The 22340-nt window shown below is 46.2% G+C and overlaps 1 protein-coding gene across 1 annotated transcript; it reads right to left on the reverse strand.

Moving 5' to 3' along the window:
* Positions 1-3405: 3405 nt before the first annotated feature.
* Positions 3406-12083, reverse strand: KLF6 (KLF transcription factor 6). Its single transcript, XM_032135248.2, has 4 exons — positions 11754-12083; positions 8483-9056; positions 6953-7076; positions 3406-6447 (listed from the first exon to the last, which is right to left on the reverse strand). Exons 1-4 carry the CDS (start codon positions 11853-11855, stop codon positions 6396-6398), a joined length of 852 nt encoding a protein of 283 aa, XP_031991139.1. The 5' UTR covers positions 11856-12083; the 3' UTR covers positions 3406-6395.
* Between the last annotated feature and the right edge of the window lie 10257 nt (positions 12084-22340).

The raw sequence follows: 22340 nt of genomic DNA on the forward strand, positions 1-22340 counted from the left end.
ATGCAAGTCACCCATAAATGTGCTTGTCATCAACAAAGGGCAAATCTTGGAAAAATGGCGTGCAACCCTGTGTTCAGTTACCCATTAGCCAAGCCCTGGAGCTTCGAAAGAAGCTCATTGTTTGTTCATGGCACATCTGAATCAGGGGCTCTTAGTTTAAAAAATAATTCCAGAGATCATGTGATGATTGACGTATATATACGTGTGTGTGGTGTGTGTGTGTGTGTGTACATTTGTATACGTATATATAAAATGTACATACATACATGTGTATTTGTATTTGTCTGTATGTATGTACATTTTATGTATACATATACACAAATAGTTAAATACAAATACACACACACTTACAGTTTTTTGTACAGGCCATGTAAAGGAAAGTAAATGCAATTTAGCAACTGCAGCCCTGAAGGGGACTCGTAGGACAATGGGCATTTGGGTTAAATCTGTCTTTTAAGATTCTGTGGTGATCGTGCCGCCCAGCGTGGCTTCTCTCAGGACATGTGGAACCCATATTTGCTCTCCTCTTTGTCTCTTTTCATCCACAGACGTTTAGAGAATTCTCGTTAAAATTACTTAGAAACAGAAAGACCTTGTTATAAAATAAATCTAGTTAAACACACTTTGTTGTGTTGCCTCATTTGCGTGATGCATGGGCCTCATTTTCGTCTCTCTGTATCTTAACTGTGTGCATTAGGTGATTCATGCCAATTAATGCAGGATGTCACATCTCCAATTGCTTTCTCTATCTTCTTAAACATTAAAAATAAATATGTGCCATCTGTCTCATATCTTGAAAGCAATTCAAAATGGTTACTTTTGTTTTCTCAGGATTACAGCACAATTTATAGCTGGAGTGCTTCTGAATTGTGAGAAAGCCCTGTCTGCATTTCATACATGTAACGTCGTATTATGGTGGCTCCTGCAGATCGAACAGCAAAGGTTGGGGGAGACGGCAGTGTGGGATGGTGACAAAAAGCATGGTCTTTGGCATCTAAGAAATCTGGACCAGTATGCCGAGCCTGCTGCTTCCTAGCTGTGACCTCAGGAAAGTTGTGTCGTCTCTTAGGACCTCAGTTTTCCTCATCCGTGAAATGGATATAACATCCACCGCAGCAGTCTCCAGCCTTTTTGGCACCAGGGATTGGCTTCACGGAAGACAGGTTTTCCACGGACCAGGGATGGTGGGACTTGGGGGTGGAGAAGGGTAGGGATAGGTGGGGGTGGGAGACGGTTTGGGGACAAAACTGTTTCACCTTAGATCATCAGCCATTAGGCCATTATATTCCCATAAGGAGCATGCCACCTAGATGCCTCGCATGCACAGTTCACAGCAGGGTGGTTCATGCTCCTTTGAGAAGCTAATGCCACCACCGATCTGGAACAGTATTGATCCGTGGCCTGGGGGCTGGGGCCCTGTAATCTACAGCACAAGAAGTAGGAAGCAGATACCATTATCTGCATCATCACGAAATTGTGCTAGGAAAGTAATTCCGTTTGGCAAGGATGGTTGTTTGAAAGTAGCTCCTGGTGGCATAATATTAACAGAAAAGAGGGGAGTTAGGTGTGAAAGCTGTGTTCTTTCTCCATAGCAATTACAGCAGAAAAGGAAGACCCTTTGCTCTGATTGCCTCTGCTGTCCTTTGAGTACTCAGGTCAACTTGGATAGGGAATGGGGCCGGTAAAGTGGGGACACTTGGGAGACTTTGGGTCCATTTATGGCTACAATAGCACTTTTCAAAAATGGTGATTTTAATTTAAAAAAATGGTATGCTGTAACGCAACAAATGTCTAAATAACTTAACTGTCATTAGAGGGGCAAAGGGCAATTTGAGAAAGTCCTATTTTCCCTTTGAGCAGTTTTCCTCAACAATTCTTTCATGCAGTACAAGGGAAAGCTTTCTCGAGCTGAGGCCAGCACTCTGAAGATGGCGAACGTGTAATTTGAAGTGCACCCTATACTTACAGACCACAGAATTGTAGTGCTATTGAGAATGCTGCATACATGTGACCTAGCCCTAACTATTTTAGCAATAAGCAAACTGAGGGTCGGTGTAGCTCAGCAAATCGTCCAAAGCACACAGCTCGTTCCAGCTAGACCATTTCCTTTCTTTTAGCTAGGTTTCAAAAAATTTGTTAAGCAGACTGACATTTTTTATACTTCTATAAATACCCTAGGGTTGCAGCCGATTCCTCGCACGGCAGCACTAACAGCCTTATTTGAACATAACTTAGCTGTCCCGCATAGTCTTTCCATGACAGAGTGGTCAAGTCTTAATAGTGGCCGCGAATGACTATCAAGACTCATTTAGACTGTACAGTCGGGGCAATCCAACCATGAGTCATGTTCACATGTGCTTGGGGATAGAACACACCCACGAATCCCAGCAGTAATGTCGTCTGCTCCCCACGTCCTGCCCTACCACAACGCCCTCCAAACTGCTGACATTTTTATCACATAGAAAATTAATTAACATTCCTAGTCTGGGCACACATCTTAACATCCATCCCCTCTCCAATTATACAATTAAAAGCAACCACTGTAAATTCCCCAAGTTTAGCAAAATGAAGAGCTATGGAGAGGAGCGCTTAAGCCACCTCAAGTAGAATATCCTTGTTGTCACACTAAGAAGCTGGTTCCCACGGAAACACATTGATTTACCCCATTGCTACTGATTGGCTTAGAGTAATCTGAAAATGGACTCCTACGAGGATCAAATTGTCCTGATCCACACAGTAATGCAAAGCTGAGGCTACTTGCTAAACATTGCTCTGAAAAACAAAAGGCTGCCTATTTTCAAACAAACTCTACATTTAATGTATCTCATTGGCCTTAAAAAAAAAAAGAGATACAAACGATGTCATCTTTTATTTTCTGCCCTTCTTGACTGCGAGTGGGCTGAGGTTGTGAGAACAGCCCTCTGGCCTGGAGTCCCTTTGCCTCCTCCACCCCTCGCAGACACACCTCAGCCAGGTGTGTGGCAGGTCTGGCTGGGGAAGGTAGGCCCAGCTCTAGCTGCGGAACTGGAGCAGGCTGTGGGGGCACAGAAGTGGCAGGGAACCACTCAAGTTTGTGGTTGTGCAGATGCCTCTGCAATGCATTCCCTGGCTTGAGCAGTGGAAGATAAAACCCGGCATGGTTCCCTACTGTGCCCACAGCCGGGGGTTGTTTTTGTCAGTCTTTGGAGAAGAGTATTTGATGCAATCAGGGAGGGTAATGTCAGGCTCGCTGACATCCTCTCCAGCTCCCAGGACAGGCTGTGGAAAGAGGAATGGGCTGAGGTAGGTGAATTGTTCTCAGGGTTGCTCAATGGAGATTTCCCCCAGGAGGAAGCCAGGGTGATGAATGCAGCAGAAATCTGTTCCAACAACCCCCTTCCCCCAAAAAAACAACCAGACTCAAGATGCTGATAAGAATTCTTTTATGTTATTCCAATAAAAAATACATTCATACAGAAATATAACAATCTTGCAAAAAACAATTTCAAATAAAATCTTGTAAAACAAAATTTTACAAAAATCTTACAAAGATTCTTTAGATAACAGGGTGCTTCCAAAAAAAAAAAAAAAGAAATTTCACTAATAGAAATTTTTTTTTAATTTCAAGCAAAAAGTTTCTGCTTGATTGAGGCTCAGTTATCACCTGAACAGAATGTACTTCTTTATGTACGTGCTAATTATGAAAATCACAGGCATTGACAGGTACGGTACCCAGCCCCACCCAGGCAAACAGCTCCGACGTGTTTCATAAGTGAGACAAGCCAGTGCAAGTTTTTTTTTCCTTTTTTTTTTTTTTGTCTTTTGTTTACCTTCTTGCTTAATGGAATTGTTATGGCTAAGCACATAGAAGGCCAAAACAGGAGTTTTCCAAACCCAGCAAATCAAGTGCTTGGATTCTGAACTGCCGAAAGAAAACTGCACTTCCCCTCTAAGCAAAATGAAATGAGTTCCTTAGGTAAATGTATTCATCAGCCCAGATTTAAAAAAACCAGTTATGTGAGCGTTAGTCACTGCTCATTTCCAGGAAGATCAAACAAAATACCAGCCCAGCCAGACTCACATGTGTGTATATATATATATAAAGCAAAGAGCCACACCCACAAGCCAGCAGCTGGGTGAAATATCAGCTGTCCACGCTGTGGTATGCCAATTCGGGGAAATTACTCCTCGGAAAAACTGGAAGAATCTACATGCTGGAAAAAATAGCTTCATCTGCATAAAAAGTGTTCTACAAAAGAATCCCTGTGGTTAGCTTACTCTTAGGTTAGATCTTCTAATAAGGCTGAAATTCAAAATCAAAACACCTTAGCGTGTCCGAGTCCAGCCTGGGTTCCAGCACTCTGTTCAGGCCACTTCTGAACGGCCGAAGGTGCCCCATTCCAGACCTGCCCATTTGATGGACAGAGCAGACAGCCTGGAACAGATTCAAGCAAGAAAGTCCTCCGCACGTCGTTAAATTAAAGATAAAGCCTCTATAAAAGTTAGGTTATGGTTTTCATTTTTACCTCCTTTATGGCCATTTTGAAATATTTCTTCACAGGCTGTGGAATTTTCTAGCTAAACATTCTAGTTTCTCCTTAAAAAAAATATTTATATATTATCTATATATATTATATATATATACACACACATACACGTACTATACACACAAACATACATACACAAGAATTCTGCCCACTTTTTAAAAAAAGTAGTATACTTTCTGTATTACCAACAGATAGCTAGACAGATAATGTGAAACTTGTGCCTTTTAAGCAAATACATTAACATTGGGTTTTTTTTTTTATACTTCTGTATCTTTAATATGTGTGAAAATGTTACATATTAAATACAGCCGGTGTGTGATCTATACAATTGTTGTGCAAGGTCTATATGAAAGTCTCAAGGTGGCAGAATTGGTCAGATTTTTCCATTTTCATGTTTTCCATTTTAACACTGACAGTCAAGTTGCCTAAAGTGTTGAACAAATACTGACATGTAAAGGGAGTTTTACTCTATGTCTTTGTGAAGGAGGACCTTAAAGAGATTTTTTTTTTCTGTATTATACGTTGATACAGTACGCTGCCAGGTGAAAAAAGAGCCTTAATAAAGCATGCATCGCCCACACCCCTGTATGAGACCCCCACATAAGGGATCGCTTGCGTAAGGCACCATTATGAAGGTCAACAGTGCATTAACAGCTAGAAAACCAGAAATTAGTCCTCAAGGCATAAATAAGAGAAACATAGCTGCATGAGAAAACAGTTTCTAAGCATTAGTGGTTTTATCCACCCAACTGAGAAAAATTTTAGGTTCTTAAGTCTAATGAAACATTAGACCAGCAATTCCCGGCCCCAGCTTTGTGACACTCAATACGTGTCCAATTTCTTCTAAGGGCATCACAAAATTCTCCAAAAAGTTAATTCAAATTCAGAATCATTGAAAAATAATCCTGTGTTGCACAATGCCTTTCTGGAAGGGGAGTGTTACAAACTCGGAGGGGAAAAAAAATTGTATATTGCCAGGCCCGGATGGCTAGGGGTCACTGTATTAGACAGATTGGATCTTAGCTGCTCATTAACTGAAATCAGTATTGCAGTCCTGACTTAAAAATGGAAAAGCATATAGTTCCCCAGACCATGCATGACTTTTTGTATTCTAAGGAAAAGTTAAATTGTTGTGTTATATTTGTAAATACACAGCTTATACAATGGGTTACAAATGAGCTATGTTGTAGCGTGTAAAACAAGCTACTTGACACATTGCACATTTAATAGCTGCACCAGACACTAAGAGCTCCTCTCACACAGAAAGGGGGGAGAGAGGCTCTCCCTCCCCACACCACTCGCCACTCTGGGGTCCTGAGTTCCCACGCCCACCCTCCAAGATTTTCCTTCTTTTTTTTGTTTTTGTTTTTTTGTTTTTTTGATTTTTGTGTTTTTCTAAGGTGCAGACACCCCCTCCCCCCCCAGGAAATGATTGGTGGTCATCTCATCTCATGGTATACTCCTTACACACAAAACATTCAAACTACTTTTTTTCCATCTCTTGCAGTCTTGCTAACCACAAGGAAAAAAAGTTGGCCTCACCATACAGTCAGTAATAGATCCTCAACATACAATCAACCCAACCATTAACATTCTCAGTGTGCATGCTCACGGCAAAGGCTTAGGCGCCACTCGGAAGGTCGGGTACCAGTGGCGAGTCCAGGGTCACCCACATACCATGCACCACGGGTGCTATGCCGCTTCTTACAGGACTTTTTTAGCCCTCAAAAGACCTTCCAAGGAGAGGCCCTGGAGGCAACTGGGTAGGGTGCAGAACGGCATGCTTTGGCTGGAACACGCATCCCTCCTTCCACGGCCGGCTCTCAGCCTGGAAGCCTTTTAGCATACAGGATCCACCTCTCTGCTCCCTCAGAGGTGCCTCTTCATGTGCAGGGCCAGGTGGTCAGACCTGGAAAAACACCTGCAAGGGCAAATCAGAAGCACATAAGTTAGGTTCCCATCCCTTGCCCGTGTTCTGGACCAGCGCCCTCACCTCCCTGCCCTGCCCAGCCTAACCCCCTGCAGGGAAAGGTGGGATTCTCCTCCCAAGCCTCATCAGTGTCTTCACGGACAGGAGACACCAACTGATAGGAATGTGAATTAAGAATGTCTCCCACCAGTGGCTGGAGGTTCTTTGGAGAATCTGAACGGACTTCATTTCTAATTCTTCAAATATGAAAACTGTTGAAAGGCCAATCTCCAAACATATCAATAAACTGACTCCAATGTCGGGTGTACAGTTCTTCCTAACCATGGACAATGAGCACACCAGAAGCTTTCTAAAAAGTCCCAGGCTTGAAAAGCAACGTCCACACATAGGAAACTGCATGCCTTCCTTCGCACGTGCCCCGCACACCTCCTCAACCCTGGTGATCACATTCCCAAGGCCCCACGCTCCTTGCCCAGCGTCGTCCTCAGGCACGTACCTGTCACAGTGGGAGCATTTAAAAGGCTTGGCCCCGGTGTGCTTTCGGAAGTGCCTGGTTAACTCATCACTTCTTGCAAAACGCCACTCACACCCTTCCCATGAGCATCTGTAAGGCTTTTCTCCTGGGAAGAGAGCACAGGACAAGCAGCCCATGACTTCACTGACCCGCGGACGGAAGGGGGAAATTCAACAACACACACAGTGGTGGGATGCAAGGTCAGGGACCCAGTGGCTTCTGGCATCGGTAACACACAACAACTGGCAGCCTCAGAGAGACAACAGGAGCTCTCTCCTGACCCAGTCTCAGGCCTCCCACTACTGTCCAAGGGGCACAGCTTTGGCAAAGCCCATGGTGCTGTCATCAAAGTTAACGTGGAAGAACGACCACAACTCAGACCAGCAAAATGCCTGCGGGATGAGGTGTCAGCCTGCCGGACCCACAGCCCCTGCAAAGGCAGAGCTATTGCTTTCTTCATGGCAACTGTTTCTCCCAAACACACTTCCATTCCGTCCTCACTTCCCTATGGAATGAGTCTCTGCAGTTTCCTCAGGGACATTCTACCTTTCTACAAAGCTGAAGTTATGAGCTTCTGGAAAGCCCCAGTGCAGGGCCCCGGAATCATTCTCTAAATGGCAATCGAACAACCGGGTTCACTTCATTCCTTGGTCAAATCATAAATATGAATTTACTACAAGCGCTACCTGAGAAGGTTGTAAAGCCAATCCCAGAGTATGTTGAGACCGGCCTGGGCCTGGATTTTGGGCCACCCGGATCTCAATCTCAGCTGTCACCAAGCCTCTCTGGGACTGACTCTCAGCAATTTGCTCTCCTACTGATAAGAGAAGAGCCTGCATCACGTGATCACTAAGACCCTTCCCAGCTCTAAATGTTCTGTGATTCCTCACCAATTATCCTAGAACATGTCAAGGTATTTTTAAATGGCACTTTCACCTAAGGTGCGACATTTCATTAAGAAACCGTTTCAAGCGGTATCAGAAACAAAGGCTGCACGAGACACGGAGAAGTTCTCAGGAAAACACTCGCTGATCAATGCTGTCGCTTACAGAGCAGGCCGGTCCCACTCGGGCCTCGGGCCATCAGCATCAAACCCACACACTCCACGCTGCCCAGCAACCCTCCGTGCTGACCCTTGAGTTTCATTTAGGAAACCCCAGGGCCACTCGAGGTAGCCTCGTGCGTGTGCACTGGTGAAGGGGCAGTGGCCTCAGAACCCGGGCACTGCTACGGGCGGGGGTGGAGGTTTGGGTGTCCGTGGAGAAAAGGATCTAGTCTCTTGTTTGTTTAATCTGAAAACTGTTACACATTTATCCAACTCAAAAGTCCAGTCTTTAGGATTCTACTCTGAACTCCAAAAAGACCCAATGCTTTGGTGGAAAACATCTGAGGAAGTGAGGATTTGTCTGCTCTGACCACATCCTGTGGAGCCAGCCCCGGCTCCCTCCAGGGCTGGTGCAATGCAGTGGCGCCCACCAGCGGCCGCCCTCCGGGGCCCGCGTGGGCACTGACCTGTGTGCGTCCGCTGATGTGCTTTCAAGTGGGAGCTTTTGGTGTAAACTTTCCTGCAGCCGTTAAAGTGGCACCGGTGCACCCTCCTCCTGCCGTCGGGGGAAGCATCGCCACTTCCCTTGTCACCTGGCTTCCCCGAAGTCCCGCTGCGCACCTTCCCTGGTGAGGGCAGCTCCCCGGGCACGCAACCCCACAGTTGAGAAGGTTCCCTGCTCAGTTCCGGAGAAGATGGAGGCGTAGAGGTGACAGAGGAGCTCAATTTTCCCGAGCTGACCAAAACTTCGCCAATGGGGTCGGAGGTAAACTTGGCCGTGGGAGAAAGCTCCTCGGAGCTGTCAGAGGATTCGCTGCTGACATCTGAGTTCAGGCTGTTGGTCTCTAAGTTGTAACAAAAGCTCGGGCTGATGAGAGTGTCCTCTGGAGGACTGGAAGATATCTTCAGTTCGGATTCCTCCTTTTTCTCCCGAGCCAGAATGATTTTGGTCCACAGATCTTCCTGGCTGTCAAATTTGATTTCTGAGGCTGAAACATAGCAGGGCTCGCTCTGGAGGTAACGTTCCAGCTCTAGGCAGGTCTGTGCAAAATGAACCAGAGAAGGCACGTGATTGCTATGACGACCAAAAGTAAAAGCAAAAGCAATTTCCAAAAAACATGCAAGAATGAAGGACAGATACATTGCTGCCCGGTCACTACAGGGGCAAAACCTTTTGTAATTAAGCATCCGTGTCCTTACGGAAGTTAGAGGAAATCTGTTTCTAGAATGGTAAGAATTCAGAGGAAAAGTCGGAGGGTGAAACCTCTCCTGGCTTTCCCAGTGTTGGGCCAAGGGCCACAATGAGTGATGATCACTAAGCCGGTTTTGTTGTTGTAGTTACCAGTGTTGATGTTTCTCATGAAACCAGAGGAAGAGAAGCGGCCCCACACACATACCCCTCCCCAACAGGTTCAACCAGATTATCTGACATTGTCAAGAACCATGTGTTTTAAGGAAAGCCCTAGCCATCCACCCTTCACACCCCACAGACACCCACACAACAGGACAGAAAGACTGCACGGCACACAGCGTGTTCTGAGGGACCCCCTTGGGGACACGGCTGACAACACAGGGCCACACTCGGGGAAGAGGAGACAGCAGCTGTCTGTATTCAGGGGCATCGAATGGAGCTGCAGAAAAACCACCCATTTCCTGTGTAGCCCAGACCGCCTATGTTTTCACAGAATGCCGTTCCCAAGTGCAGGCCCTTGCATGACACAGAACTTTAATTACTTCTACAGTGGTCAGAGAAAAACAAGGAACTTCAACAACAGGAGTGCAGAAATAATTCCAGCATGGCCATCTGCTATTGTGAAGGATGCAAGGGGAAATTACTCCACGGCCCTGCTGGGAGTCCCACAATGAACAAGAACTTTATCTACTGGCCAAGAGTACAACTGCATGAGTCATCACTCTGATTTCTTTCACGCAATGCCAAAGGAGACTTCCTTTTGAAATTCTCATCAGCAGCCAAATAAGGACCCAGCTCAAATGGACATGCAGTGTGGCATGGACAGTGCCCCTTCCCCAGCCCCGCAACCAACCTTTCAAGAAGCTACAACTGCCGAGATCAGCATCCCCTCTCCCCACCATTTCAAACTTTCTAGCCACTGGAAAAGAAAAATGGTAGGAAACATTTTAGGATTAAATTATGTCTGCCCTGATTTTCACGAGGATCAGTTGCCTGCATGTCCATATAAGGTTGTCTATACTACTGGCAATTCTACAGATTTCAGTTTCTACACCAAACGGCTCTGGTGAGCACATCATTTTCCTGGGCAGGGACGTTCCTGAGCGCAGCCTACTCAGGGGCTCAGGCTGACTTAGCAGTGTGCCTCTCTCCTGCCACAGGCAATCCCTCCCCCTCCCCAGGCTCGCACACAGCCGGTGTGAGCAAGCACACGGGAAAATCACGCTTTCCCCTTTCCCCCGAAACTAGGCGTCTGAGTTACAATGCACACTACAGCGTTCTGAAGAGAGGCAGCAGCGATGTATTTTATTGATTTAACAAAGAAAAAAGAAAAGCACATTTATGGAGATCTTGTTAAACTTTAATAATCCGGCCAATTTAAAATCTCAATTACGCTGATGAGCACCCGGGACCTGAACGAAGCTCTCGGAGAGTTTAAAAGCCTCCGAAGGCGACCAGGAGCCAGGTCTGGCCATTTGCCCAAATCCCAAACGCCCGAAGGAAACTACTTAGATCAATTTCAATCACGTCCCAGGGAGCAGCTTCTTTGAGGAGAAAAAAACAGGAGGGGGAGGGGGAAAAAGGCAGGAGAGGGTTGTGAACAATTAAGCAGGCGTGTGAAGGTTGCAACACCCTGCATTTCATCCTCCTTAAAGCTTTCGAGGCTTGGAAACCCACAGCCTCTATTTGATCTGGCAATTCACTTTGTGACGAAAAACAAACAGCACAGCAGGGCAGGGAGACAACAGTAAACCCTCCTGCGATCGCAGGAGAGACAATGGGACGAGTGTCAGTCTCTCTCCCCTCGGGCGATGCTACCAGTAAGCACGGGGACATGGTAAGTTTCTTAAATTTCCAATGCCCCCAAATTCCAGTTCTACGACAATGTCGGAAACCGAGGTCCTTCTTCCCAAACTAAGACTTGAAGCAGTTTGGACGGGCTCATTGTCACAAGACTGACAAGTCACTGGCGTGTACACAGTTTTGTTTATTTTTATTTTTCTTGGTCAACAAGAGAAGCAGGTAAGACAAATAAGGCCGATACAGGGGAAATGTTAGGCATTCCAAAGAGGGGAAAACACATTGGAAATAGTCTAGAGTTTAAAAAAGACAAAAATAAAAAAATTAAAAAAGAGCTGGTCTACGTTCTGCTGGCAAAATGTGATATTTTTAAAAAAACTGTTATGTACAAGCACGAAGAAGCAAAACAAAAACAAAATCCCTTTGAGGAAAAAAAAAAAAAAACAACCTTGGCAGGCAGAGCAAGTTGGTCCCCATGACAAGCTCCAGCTGTGGCGTCTGGAGCGGGGACAGGCTCCGAACTCGTGCCAGGGGCTCGGCCGGGCTGCGCCGGGAGTTGGGGCTTCCCTGGGCGGACGCTGATCGCGGGCTGGAGGATCGATCGGCGGGGGCGCTGCGCCCGCTCCCCCGGTGACAGCGCGGGGCCCAGGCCCAGCGGACCGCAGAGAGCACCGGGTCTGAACCCCAAACAGCCGACCCGGCCCGCGCCCCGGCGCCCGCAGGGAACCGCGGCCGGCTGCGTTTACCTGTTGCCAGTACTCCTCCAGAGACGGCAGCGCCGAGAAGTAGCCGGTCTCGTGCACGATCTGGAGCTCCTGGAAGATGCTGCACATGGGGAGCACGTCCATGTCGGGCCGGGTCGGACGGAGCCGGCGGTCGCGAGGGCGGCGAGGCGCGCGGTGGGAGCCGGAGCCGAAAGTCTCCCCGGAGCGCAGGTGAAAGTTTCATGCAAACTCCAGGCTCGCAGAGACGCCCGGCCGGACCCTCCCGCAGCCCGCAGCGCGCGGAGCCCACACAATATTTGCAAACACCGGACTGACTGCAAACGTAACCCCTGCAAAACTTCCCTATTCAAAGCTCCGCTGCCAGCCTCCCCCTCCGCCCCCGCCTGGCTCCCCCCACTCCCCCTCCCCCCACGTGACTCGCCCCGCGCCCGCCCCGCGAGCGGCCCAATCCCGTGGCTCCCGGCCCGGGGGCTGCGCGCCGATGATGTCAGCTTCGGCCAATCGCAGGCGGCGACACACAGCGGCCCCGCCTGGCGTGACCGAGACTCTCCATCACGGCCCGCACCATTGGCTCAATTCGAACTCTGCTCGTTCTGATTGGAGAGTGGCCTCGCAGGCTATTTTTAGCAGGGTATATAAGGCGCGGGCGGCCGCGCGCCGGAGGAGTCCGCGCTGTGAGGTGCGCGGCCGAGCGCTGCACTGTGCCCGCGGCCGGAGCTGAGGGATCCAGGACCGGGAGAGCCGGGCCGGGCCGCGTCGCCCGTCCCCAGTCCCAGTCTCTCTTCTCCTCTGCCCGGTCCCGCCACCCCACGCCCGTCCCGGTCACCAAGCCGGGCCCCGTCGCCGCGCGAGCCCCGGTTCCGGCAGCTCACCCCGCGGGCGGCCGTCCGTCCGGTCCCGGGGCCGCCCCGTTCCCCCCGTCCCCTTCTGTGCCCGAGGCCGTCCCGTCCCCAGCTGTCCCCTTCTACGTCCGGAGGCGCTCCGTCCCCCACTGTCCCCTTCTACGCCGGGGGCCGCCCCGTCCCCAACTGTCGCCTTCTGCGCCCGGGGCCGCCCCGTCCCCAACTGTCCCTTTCTGCGCCGCTGTGTTTCCCTACATCCCCCTAGTCACCCTCTGTTCTCTAACCTTGGGGTTCCCCCCTCTGTCCCCCTCCACCTCCGGGTCCCTCTCTGTCCCCCTCCATCCCTGAGCCCCTCTCCGTCCCCCTCCAGTGCTAGGGTCCCCTCTGTCCTCCCCTCTGTCCTCAGGGCCACCAGAGTGGGGGAGGGGAGCACGCAGGCTCCCCTTGGAATTGGGAGAAACGTGTTTATCTTGTAGAGGGCGATCTCAGCCTCACCAAGGTTAACAGCTAGGTTTTCCCATGAATGTGTAAACAATTTAGGTGCAAGCCGACATTTAGTGTGTGTGTGTGTTTCCATATAAATTATCTCCTAAAATATACTGTAATGTTCGCTTTTAAGAAAAATGTCGAGAACACGAACCAGAGCATTTTAAAATCCAAAATGGAAAACTGAATTGTAAGTATATTATAGTTTTTGTTTCAAAATAGTTTAATGAACATTAAACATTTTCAAAGAATGGACTATGTAAAAAGAATTAGAGGGTTTTGTATGTTAAGTTTTAGCGGGTCTGGCAGAAGCAAGTGGCTGTAAGACTAGGTGGGGACCTTAGTGAGTCTGGAGTGGAGAAAGGTGGTTTGTTTTTTAACTGTGGTATGTGGGCTGTGAAGGTTATGCAGAGTGAATTGACAGTGTTCTTGGTTCGTGTTCATCACAGTTACCCCAGCAAATGAGAGCCAGGACCAGCCATTCTTGGGAACCTGCACCTTAACTCTGTTTCCAGGAATGCAAATTGCTTTGTTTTGAACCATCCACAGATTTGCCCAAGCGCCTGTTGACCGGGGCCCAGTGACTGGCAGCCGAGAGCATTTGGGCAGCCGTTGTGTTGGGGGCAGGGTTCTCTCAGTAATTAGCGCCTGTGACCTTGGCCCCGCTAGTTCCAAAGTAAGCAGGAGTGTGGAGCAAGTCCCCCGCTGAGGGCCAGGCACGCTGGATCAGGGGGAGCCCGAGATGAAGGGGGAAGGCTCTGTCGAGGCCAGGACGGCTGTCTTTGCAAGGCGTGTGGGCGTCCTGGTGAGGGTGTCCCAGCTTATCTTTGGGACAATTAATTATTAATTGTCTTAATGTTTTTTAATAAATCCACATTCCTATAGAACGTAAATTCATCCTTGTCTCTTAACATGCTTTGCCCGGCACTATGAAGATTATATAGTTTATTTTTACAAGAGGGAACCTGATTAGTCATAATGCGGATACAGTACAATGGCCATTGTCATTTTCAGAAAAAAAAAAAATTTAAAAACAAGGTACATATGAACACTAAATTTCAAATAGAATAGATCCTATGGCATCCTGCTGCACTCATTGACCATTTAACACACATTATTCGCACCCTGTGACTGGCCAGGTATTGGTACACAGAAATTTACAAAACAGGCACAAATCCCTATTATGATGTGGGAGAGGTGGGCTGCCAGGAGTATGTAGATGTTATGTTTGAAAACAAAAGTCCTTATTACTAGTAAAGCATGTAACCAGTTGGTGAAAAAATATCATTTTCTTTGATGTGATAAAGAGTATGCATCGCATCTGAACACTAATAGTTGCGCCTGATTTTTTTTAAGAAGAGCAACAAAGAATCGCAGAGGGACAGATTAATTCAGAAGGGGGAAGTATGGCAGGATATAAAAAGATGATGGACTTTAAACTTTAGTTGTCCATGCTGTGCGCATGGCCCTGATCACGTTACTTAAACAGGAGATTAAAATGGCTATTAGAATGAGTTTGGTGTAATCAGAAGAGTTAACGGATTAAAATCCCTGCTTGGTAGCAAATAGTAGTATTCAGTAAATTGAAGGCAGTGTTCACTTATTCAACATTTAGCCATTTCTAAGTTTGCTCTTGATAATTATTTTATAATCCCTCACCCCTCTTTTAACATAGGAGTGAATGCAGACAGAAAAATGAAGTCAGCTTTGCAGGCCACAAAGCAAATCAGAGACAGAGTTGGACCACGACTTGTTCAATAACCCCACAGGTGCTTCCTCCTCCTGCCGGTCGCTGAAGATCGCTGTTCTGTTTTCACTCTCGCAGTCTTGGAGAGAAAATAATCAGCTTCGTTTGTTGGACGTGACCCTCTCGTTCTCCGCTCACCTTGAGCCGCTCATGTCTCTGCTACTGTCTTCAAAAGGTTAAGATCCCTCTGGGCGACAGTCGTAGGCTCCTTTACACATTCCTGGGGGCCACCTCACCCCCCTGGCACCCTCGTGTTACTTCCTCAGTCCCCACTTACACCTCCATGCCCTCCTCCACTGTTTTTCCTTCTCCTCCTAGACCTCCAGGCTGCGCTCATTTATTTCATACCAGGAAGCTCTCTTTGTTGCCTCTCAAAAGTAAAAGTATATATTTGATACCTAATTTTGAATTTGATGTAAAGATTAATGGGATGACATGTTGGTATTGAGTACATTTGATCTTCCTGTTCTAGATCATTCAAGACGGGCTCTTAGGGGAAGTCTTACAAATCTGTTCTGAGGATAATTCCAATAATGCCCCCTAATTATATTGACAGAGGATGCTCCAATTTTGGGGCAAGAAGCCAGTTTTGTTGTTCTGTTTTGTTTTGGTTTTGGTGTCTGTACCAATATATTGCCTATTCTGGAGCAAACTAACCTTTTATTTCATCTGTTTATTTTGGGTGTGCAAAATATAATTGTTAAGAAAGTACTTCTGAATATTTACTTGATAGGTCCTATGTAAGTGTAAAATGTTCCTTTTTTTTTTTTTTTTGAGATGTAGTCTCACTCTGTTGCCCAGGCTAGAGTGTAGTGGCACAATCTTGGCTCACTGCAACCTTCGCCTCTTGGGTTCAAGCAATTCTCCTTCCTCAGCCTCCCAAGTAGCTGGGATTCCAGGAATGCCCCACCACACCCGCTAATTTTGTGTTTTTAGTGGAGATGGGGTTTTACCATGTTGGCCATGCTGTTCTTGATCTCCTGACTTGAAGTGATCGGCTGCCTCTGCCTCTCAAATTGCTTGATTACAGGCATGAGCCACTGTGCCTGGCCCCATGATGTTTATTTCTTAATTATCTCATTTGCAGATAGTTCTGTTTAAATAGTGAGTTGCCTTTTCTTTCTGTAGTGTTTTTTACATAACATGTAAGGTGTAGTAGATTCACTCTTTAACCATTTGTGCTAAGAATGATGAAGGAAAATGCCCCATTGATAGTTTTCAAAAGATGTTGAATTTTACTGTCAACATAGGCAAGGTAATAAGTACAATGACAGGATACCTCTGGGGCATTGGTTGGGAAGAACTTCTGTCTATCTAAGACCTTTGTTTTAGTAGCCCTCTTTTAAAATATAATTGTAAAATGGGACAGCTGTAAAGCTCAGCTCACAATAGGGGCTCCAGAAGGAGCTCCCTGTGGAATATCCACAGGTACAAGCTATACCATGTGTGTGGTTAAGATATCCATTCTTTACAAGTTGGTCTGTGTGTTCCACACACTTCCCATCAAAATCTCAGCAGGCTTTTTTGTTGAAGTTGTCCTGCTGGTTTAAAAATGTTTAGGAAATGCTGAAGAGAGCTATACCTAAACCAGTCCTGAAGGTTGAAAGTTTTATATTATGTGTTTCAAGACTTAAAGCAAAATTGAACATGATTGTGTGACATTGGTGTCGATACAGTGAAATCAATATAACAGAATATAGAGCTCAGAAATACCATCATTCTTATACATTTAAAAAAAAAAATTCAAAAAGGTACTAAAGCAATCCCTGTGTGGTTTACTGAGGTCTTGTATCTGTGGTTTATTGTATTTCATTAAATCTTGGAAAGTTCTTGATCACTGTAACTTTAAATATGTCTTCTGTCCCATTCTCTTTCTCTTCTCTTTCTGGGACTCCAGTTGCACATGTGCTAAACAGTTGGATATATTGTTCAGCAGATTTCAGATGCTCTATTTCATTTTTTCATTCTTTTTCCTGAATATGTTTCTTTTTTTATAATTTCTATTGACCTGTCTTCAGATTCACTGATTCTTTCCTATGCTGAATCCTGTCTGCTGATGAGACCATTGAAGGGATTCCTTAGATGTGATAGTATTTTTTTATATTGCTTACATTTCCATTTTATTCTTTCTCATAGTTTCTTTTTGCCGCAGTTCCCCATCTTTTCATCATCTACATTTTCCCCACTAGATTATTTTAATCTTTTACTCACAGCCATTTTAAAGTCCTTCTTTGATAGTTTCAGTATCTTGTTAATCTCTGGGCCCAAATTTATTGATCGTCTCTTAACGATGTGTTGTTTGCCTTGCTTTTTGTGTGGCTCTTAACATTTGATTAAATGGAACATATGTTGAGCAGAATAGTAGAGACTTATGTAAGTAGAAATTTCTCCTGAAAATGGGCACATCCCTTCTCTCTAGCTGTCTTTATAGGGTAAGAACTGGCAAACTTTTGTCTGTCAAAGGCCACATAAGTAAATACCTTAAGCTTCGTGGCTCACAGGGTCTCTGTTGTAACTTGTTGATTCTGCGAATGTAGCCCTAAGCCAGTCATAGACAACAAGTAAGTGAATAGCCATGGTTGTGTGCCATTAAAAATTTACAAAAACAAGTGACAAGCCAAGTGTGGCTGGCTAACTGTAATTTGCCAATCCCTGGTCTAGGGATTGAGTCTGCCTGGTCAGTCAGTAGTTGAGCTAGGTTTTGATTTTGTCATTATTGTAGTTCCTTTCCATGCATGAGAGACTTGTTAAAACTCTCCAGCACTGATGCTGCTACCTTGCAATTAACATGGAGACCAGGGTGCGTGGGTGCCCTTCAGTGCTCCTGTTGCACACCCACTTTGACCATTGCTGCACACCTGTTGTGATGGAAGTGTGCCGGTGAGGAGATGGACCCCTGGAGAGGGCAGGGTGTGTTTTAAGTTCTGATCTCAGGGTGGCCCTGTGCCTTTGGGCTTTCGGGCTAGAGCTTTCTCAGTGTCCCTGCCTCGTCTCCTTCACCAAGCCAAACTGTCTGTATCTGCCAGAGGACAGGTGGTAGGTGAGAGGGAGTTTCCTGCCCCTCTCCTGGGAAGAGAGGACCCTTGCTTTGTGGCATGCAGGACCTGGGCCTGAGGGAGCATCCTGCTGTCCTGCACTAAGAGACTTTGTCTTCCTTAGAGGAGGGGTCTAGGGATGCAGGTGGGGGCTCTGGGGCCTACTGCCTTACCCACCGATCTTCCCTGTGAGCACCTAGTAGAAGCCAGTGGAGAAGAGCTTGTAGGTGAGAATGGAATCCCATTTATTCCAAACTGCGGTCCAGCCCACACTTACCCATTAACAGATTATTGCAATGGAAGCTGCTTTCTTCTGTGGCAGCTCCTCCTTCTACTTTTCCAAAGGCAAAACAATCTGTGGCACCATTTCCCTTCAGATGTTTCAGGCGCCTGTGGCCCTTGCCGTTTAATAGGCTAAAGAAAAATAGGATTTTGGAGATTAGCTGAGGTTTTCTTGTCAGTGAGGTGGAAGCAATGTTCTCTTATGGCTTTTTTGCTGTACATCAGAAGTGGAGTTCCGGAGAAATCCAATGGGGAGAGGAAAGTCTTCAACAAATGATGCTGGGGCACCTGGGAAAAAAGGAGGCATACGGGTGGGCAGAAAGGAAGGAAGGAGAGAGAGAGAGGAAAGAAGAAAAGAAAAGCGAAAAGAGGGGGAAAGAGGGAGGGAGGGAAGGAAAGAAGGGAGGGAGAGAGGGAGGGAAAGAGAGAGAGGAACTCAGCCCTACCTCCCCACATTACACATACAAGTAAGTAAAGACAGATGATAGAGTACATAAAAAAGCAGGACTACAAAACTTTCAGAAAAAAAAAAAAATGGGAGAAAATCATGACGGGTTCTTGGATGGGAAACACAAAGCAAAAATTTTTTTAAAAATGATTAATTAGATTTCATCAAATTTAAAACTTTATCAAAAGGCAACACTAAGAGCATGAATAAATAAGTCACAGACTGAGAGAAAATAATAAAAGAACATCCATCTGGTATTGAACAAGTATCCAGGATATATAAATGACACATAGAAGTCAATAATAAAAATATTTTGAAAAAATTAAAAATAAGCAAAATATTTGAACAGACAGGTCACAAAAAAGATATGCAAATGACTCATAAGCACTGAAAACCGTGTTCAACATTTATTGTCCTCAGGGACATGTGAAAAGCCACTGGAATGGCTAAAAGTAGGAACTTTGACAACACCAAGCGTTGACAAGGACATGTGAGCCATCAGAACTTTCCTCAACTATTGGTGGGAGGGTAAAATGCCACCAGCTCTCTGGAAAAAAGTCTGGCTGTTTTTAATAAAACTAAACATTCACCTATCCTCCGACTCAGTTCTTCCATTTTCCAGGCATTTAACCAAAAGAATTAAAAGAATATGACCACAAAGAGATTTGGTCAACCTCATTCATAGCAGTTTATCCATAATAGTCAAAAACTGGAGCCTGTCCAGGAGTCCATGACCAGATGATGTGGTGAATTGTATGATGTGAGGCTGCTCAGCAGCAGAAGAGCCTGCAGCAACACGAGTGTGTCTCAGATACATTTGGCTGAGTAAAGAAGCTTCACATGCAAGAATGCCTACGGCAAGATTGATTTTGATTATGTTTTAGAAGAAGCACAACTGATGTTTAGTGAAAAGAACCAGCATGTCAGTTGCCATGGTGAGCAGGGGTGGAGATTGACTTGAAAGGGCATGAGGGGGCTCTCTTCACCTGGTGGGCATGTTTAATGTCTGGATAGAGGTTTGAGTTACACAGGAGACTGCATTTTTCCCAAACTGATTGGCTGGTATGCTTAAGACGTGTGCATTTAACTTTCTGCAAATTTTACTTCCCTCTCCCCCACCAAAAAGAAGAGAGCCATAGACAAATATTGAACTCACAGTAATAACATGCAAGCTGCAGTGTTCAGAGGGGAAGCATGCTAAGGCATACCGTATGCTTTGAAACTTCAAGAAATTGAGAGAAAGGGGAAGGAAGAAGAGGAGGAGGAGGAGGGAGGGGCAGATGGCTTGAAGGATGGATCCGTGATTGATGCATGGGTGGATGGATTTATATGCCACAAAGCAAATATAGCAAAGTGGTAATTTTCGAATCCCGGTGGAGGGTGTTTGGGTGTTCACTGATCGTTTAAACTTCTCTTTATATTTGAAAATGTTCTTGATAAGAAGTTGGGGGGAAATATGCTAGAGCAGGGAACGTGAGGAGCCATGCTGCAGGCACCTTGGTTAGTGAGATCTGGCTCCAAATTCTGAAACCTGATAGCTATGGGATTTGGGTAAATTATGCAGCACATCTAAACCTCAGTTTCCTAGCCTATAAGATGGGCTAATAATTATGCCTGCTGCCTGTACCTCCTCTCCAGGCACTCTACAGGCCCTTATTTGGTAGAGAGAAGCCAGGATTTGTCGGGGTTCCTTTTATTCCAGGCTTGACATTTTTGCTCACCATGCTCAGGGTCTCATAATTTCGACTGAACCATTTTGTTAAAACCTATGTTGATGCCGAGAGGAAGACTTAAAGCCAGGTTATTTTGGAGTTAACTTTAGAATCCCTGTCTTTGTAACTAATTATAGCTATATTATGCAGATTTAAGGCATCTAATGAGTCAGAGTAGAAAATTAGTACTTGAATAGAATGTATTAGTCTTGTATGGCTGCTGTAACAAACACCACAAACTTAGTGGCTTAAAACAACTGAAATGAATTATCTCAGTCTGGGGGCCAGGAATCCACACTGAGGCATGGGCAGGGCCATGCTGTTTCTGGAGGCTGCAGAGGAGAATCTGTTCCTTGCCCCTTTCAGCTTCTTGTGGCTGCATCACTGCAGTATCTCTTCTGGTCATTTTGCTGCCTCCCCTTCCATGGGTGTCAAGTGTATCTCTGGCTTCCCTTATAAGAACATTTGTCATTGGACATAGGGCCACTTGGATAATGCAAGATATGCCCATCTCAACATGCTGAATTTAATTACATCTGGAAAGATCTGTTTTCCACGTCAAGCTGCATTCACAGATTCCAGGGATTTGACAAGGATATCTTTTGGGGAGGCCATTTCTTTGTCCTGCCACAGTCAGCAAAACCATATAAATTAACATGTATTCAATAGTGCTTAGCAGTAGGATAATGGATTAAATATTGCAAGATCTTATAGGCAAGAGGTAAGAAGGCTGCGGACAATCACAGTAAATCTTAAGCTGGTATCATAGAGCCAGGCTCAATGGAAACAGGCGTGAAGACCACAGCATTTCCCAGTAACTCGACATGCATTATTTAATGTAATCCTGAGGATGGCCCCACCACCTCCATTGTGAGTAACGAGGAAACCAAGGCACAGCAAGTATTTAGCTTGCTCAGCCACCCAGCTTTGGTAAGGAAAGGTCATAAGGAAAGGTGACACTCAGTGGGTGCTCCATAGTGCAACCCTCTGAGATAAATGCCACCATGATCTCTGCTATATAGGCCTGGAAACTGAGGCGGGGGAGAGGAACTAACATGCCTGAGGTCACTGACTGTCAGGTGGCCGGTAGAGGAAGAGGGAGTCCATTTGCTCACAGGGCAGCTCTGCAGCCTTGAACAGAGTAACGGTCCGGGATCTGAACCCGGGACTCTGAGCCCAGAGGCTGAGGCACAGCCACCGCTGTGTAGTAGTAACAAAGAGAATTGAAAGAGAAGGTTGCAGACTTGTTTCCAATGATTATCATTAGAACTTGGTACCAGGGAGATGAGGTGAGCCATAGTCACCTCTAAGGAGGCTGCCATGGGCTGCGAGGCCTGCAGAGGACCTTTTACAGCTTCACTGTGCTCTCGGGCCAGATGCCCTTGGCACTAGAAAGTGCTGTGGGACCCCCACAGGGATGGTCACTCATCCAAATGCTGCTGCTTCCTCTGTGCCCTTCTAAGTTAGCCAGGAGTATGTCCTCCCCTGCATTCGCTGAGAGCCTGTGCACCTGTCCCTTGGACTTCCCCAGTGCCCTGAGTAGCACCCCAGCTCGCTGTCCTCCCTCACTTTCTGCAGCAACCACCCAGTGCTCTCATTGTGGATCCTGAGGATTCCACACTGGTCTCCCTGGGCGCTGTGGATCCTGCAGTCTTGGTGGATTGTTGTGCCTTCCTCTTAGGTCTGTGAGCTTCTAAGGGAAGGGACTGACTTCCATCTCCACATCCCGTTGCCACTATGGGGCATGCAGAAGTGGACAGAGTTGATAGCTTGAGTCAGAAATGCAACTCATTTAACTTCCTGCAGAACGGAGCTTGGGAGGTAAACTCCCTGAGTTTTTGCCTGTCTATAGGGGTATTGTCTTGTATGTCTTGTATTACAGCTGTTTGTGAATGTTTCTCTTCCCTCCTAAAGTACTAGTGTTATCTATTAGTCTATAAAACAGCCTCTAGAAATTAAGATTCAGAACTATTCGACTTTACAAGAAGGAGAAAAGAAAAGGGAAGATTGCCAAAGATTAGTGATTGATACATTGCTATAAATCTAAAACCCGTCA

The sequence above is a fragment of the Hylobates moloch genome, unplaced genomic scaffold (genome assembly GCF_009828535.3).
Source record: "Hylobates moloch isolate HMO894 unplaced genomic scaffold, HMol_V3 SCAFFOLD_2, whole genome shotgun sequence".
NCBI lineage: Eukaryota > Metazoa > Chordata > Mammalia > Primates > Hylobatidae > Hylobates > Hylobates moloch.

Coding starts and splice junctions, on each gene's coding strand:
- KLF6 (XM_032135248.2), bottom strand. CDS start 11,855: ATGGACGTGCTCCCCATGTGCAGCATCTTCCAGGAGCTCCAGATCGTG. Junction 9,057..11,753: donor TGGAGGAGTACTGGCAACAG/GTAAACGCAGCC, acceptor CATTTTGCACAG/ACCTGCCTAGAGCTGGAACG. Junction 6,448..6,952: donor AAATGCTCCCACTGTGACAG/GTACGTGCCTGA, acceptor TTGCCCTTGCAG/GTGTTTTTCCAGGTCTGACC.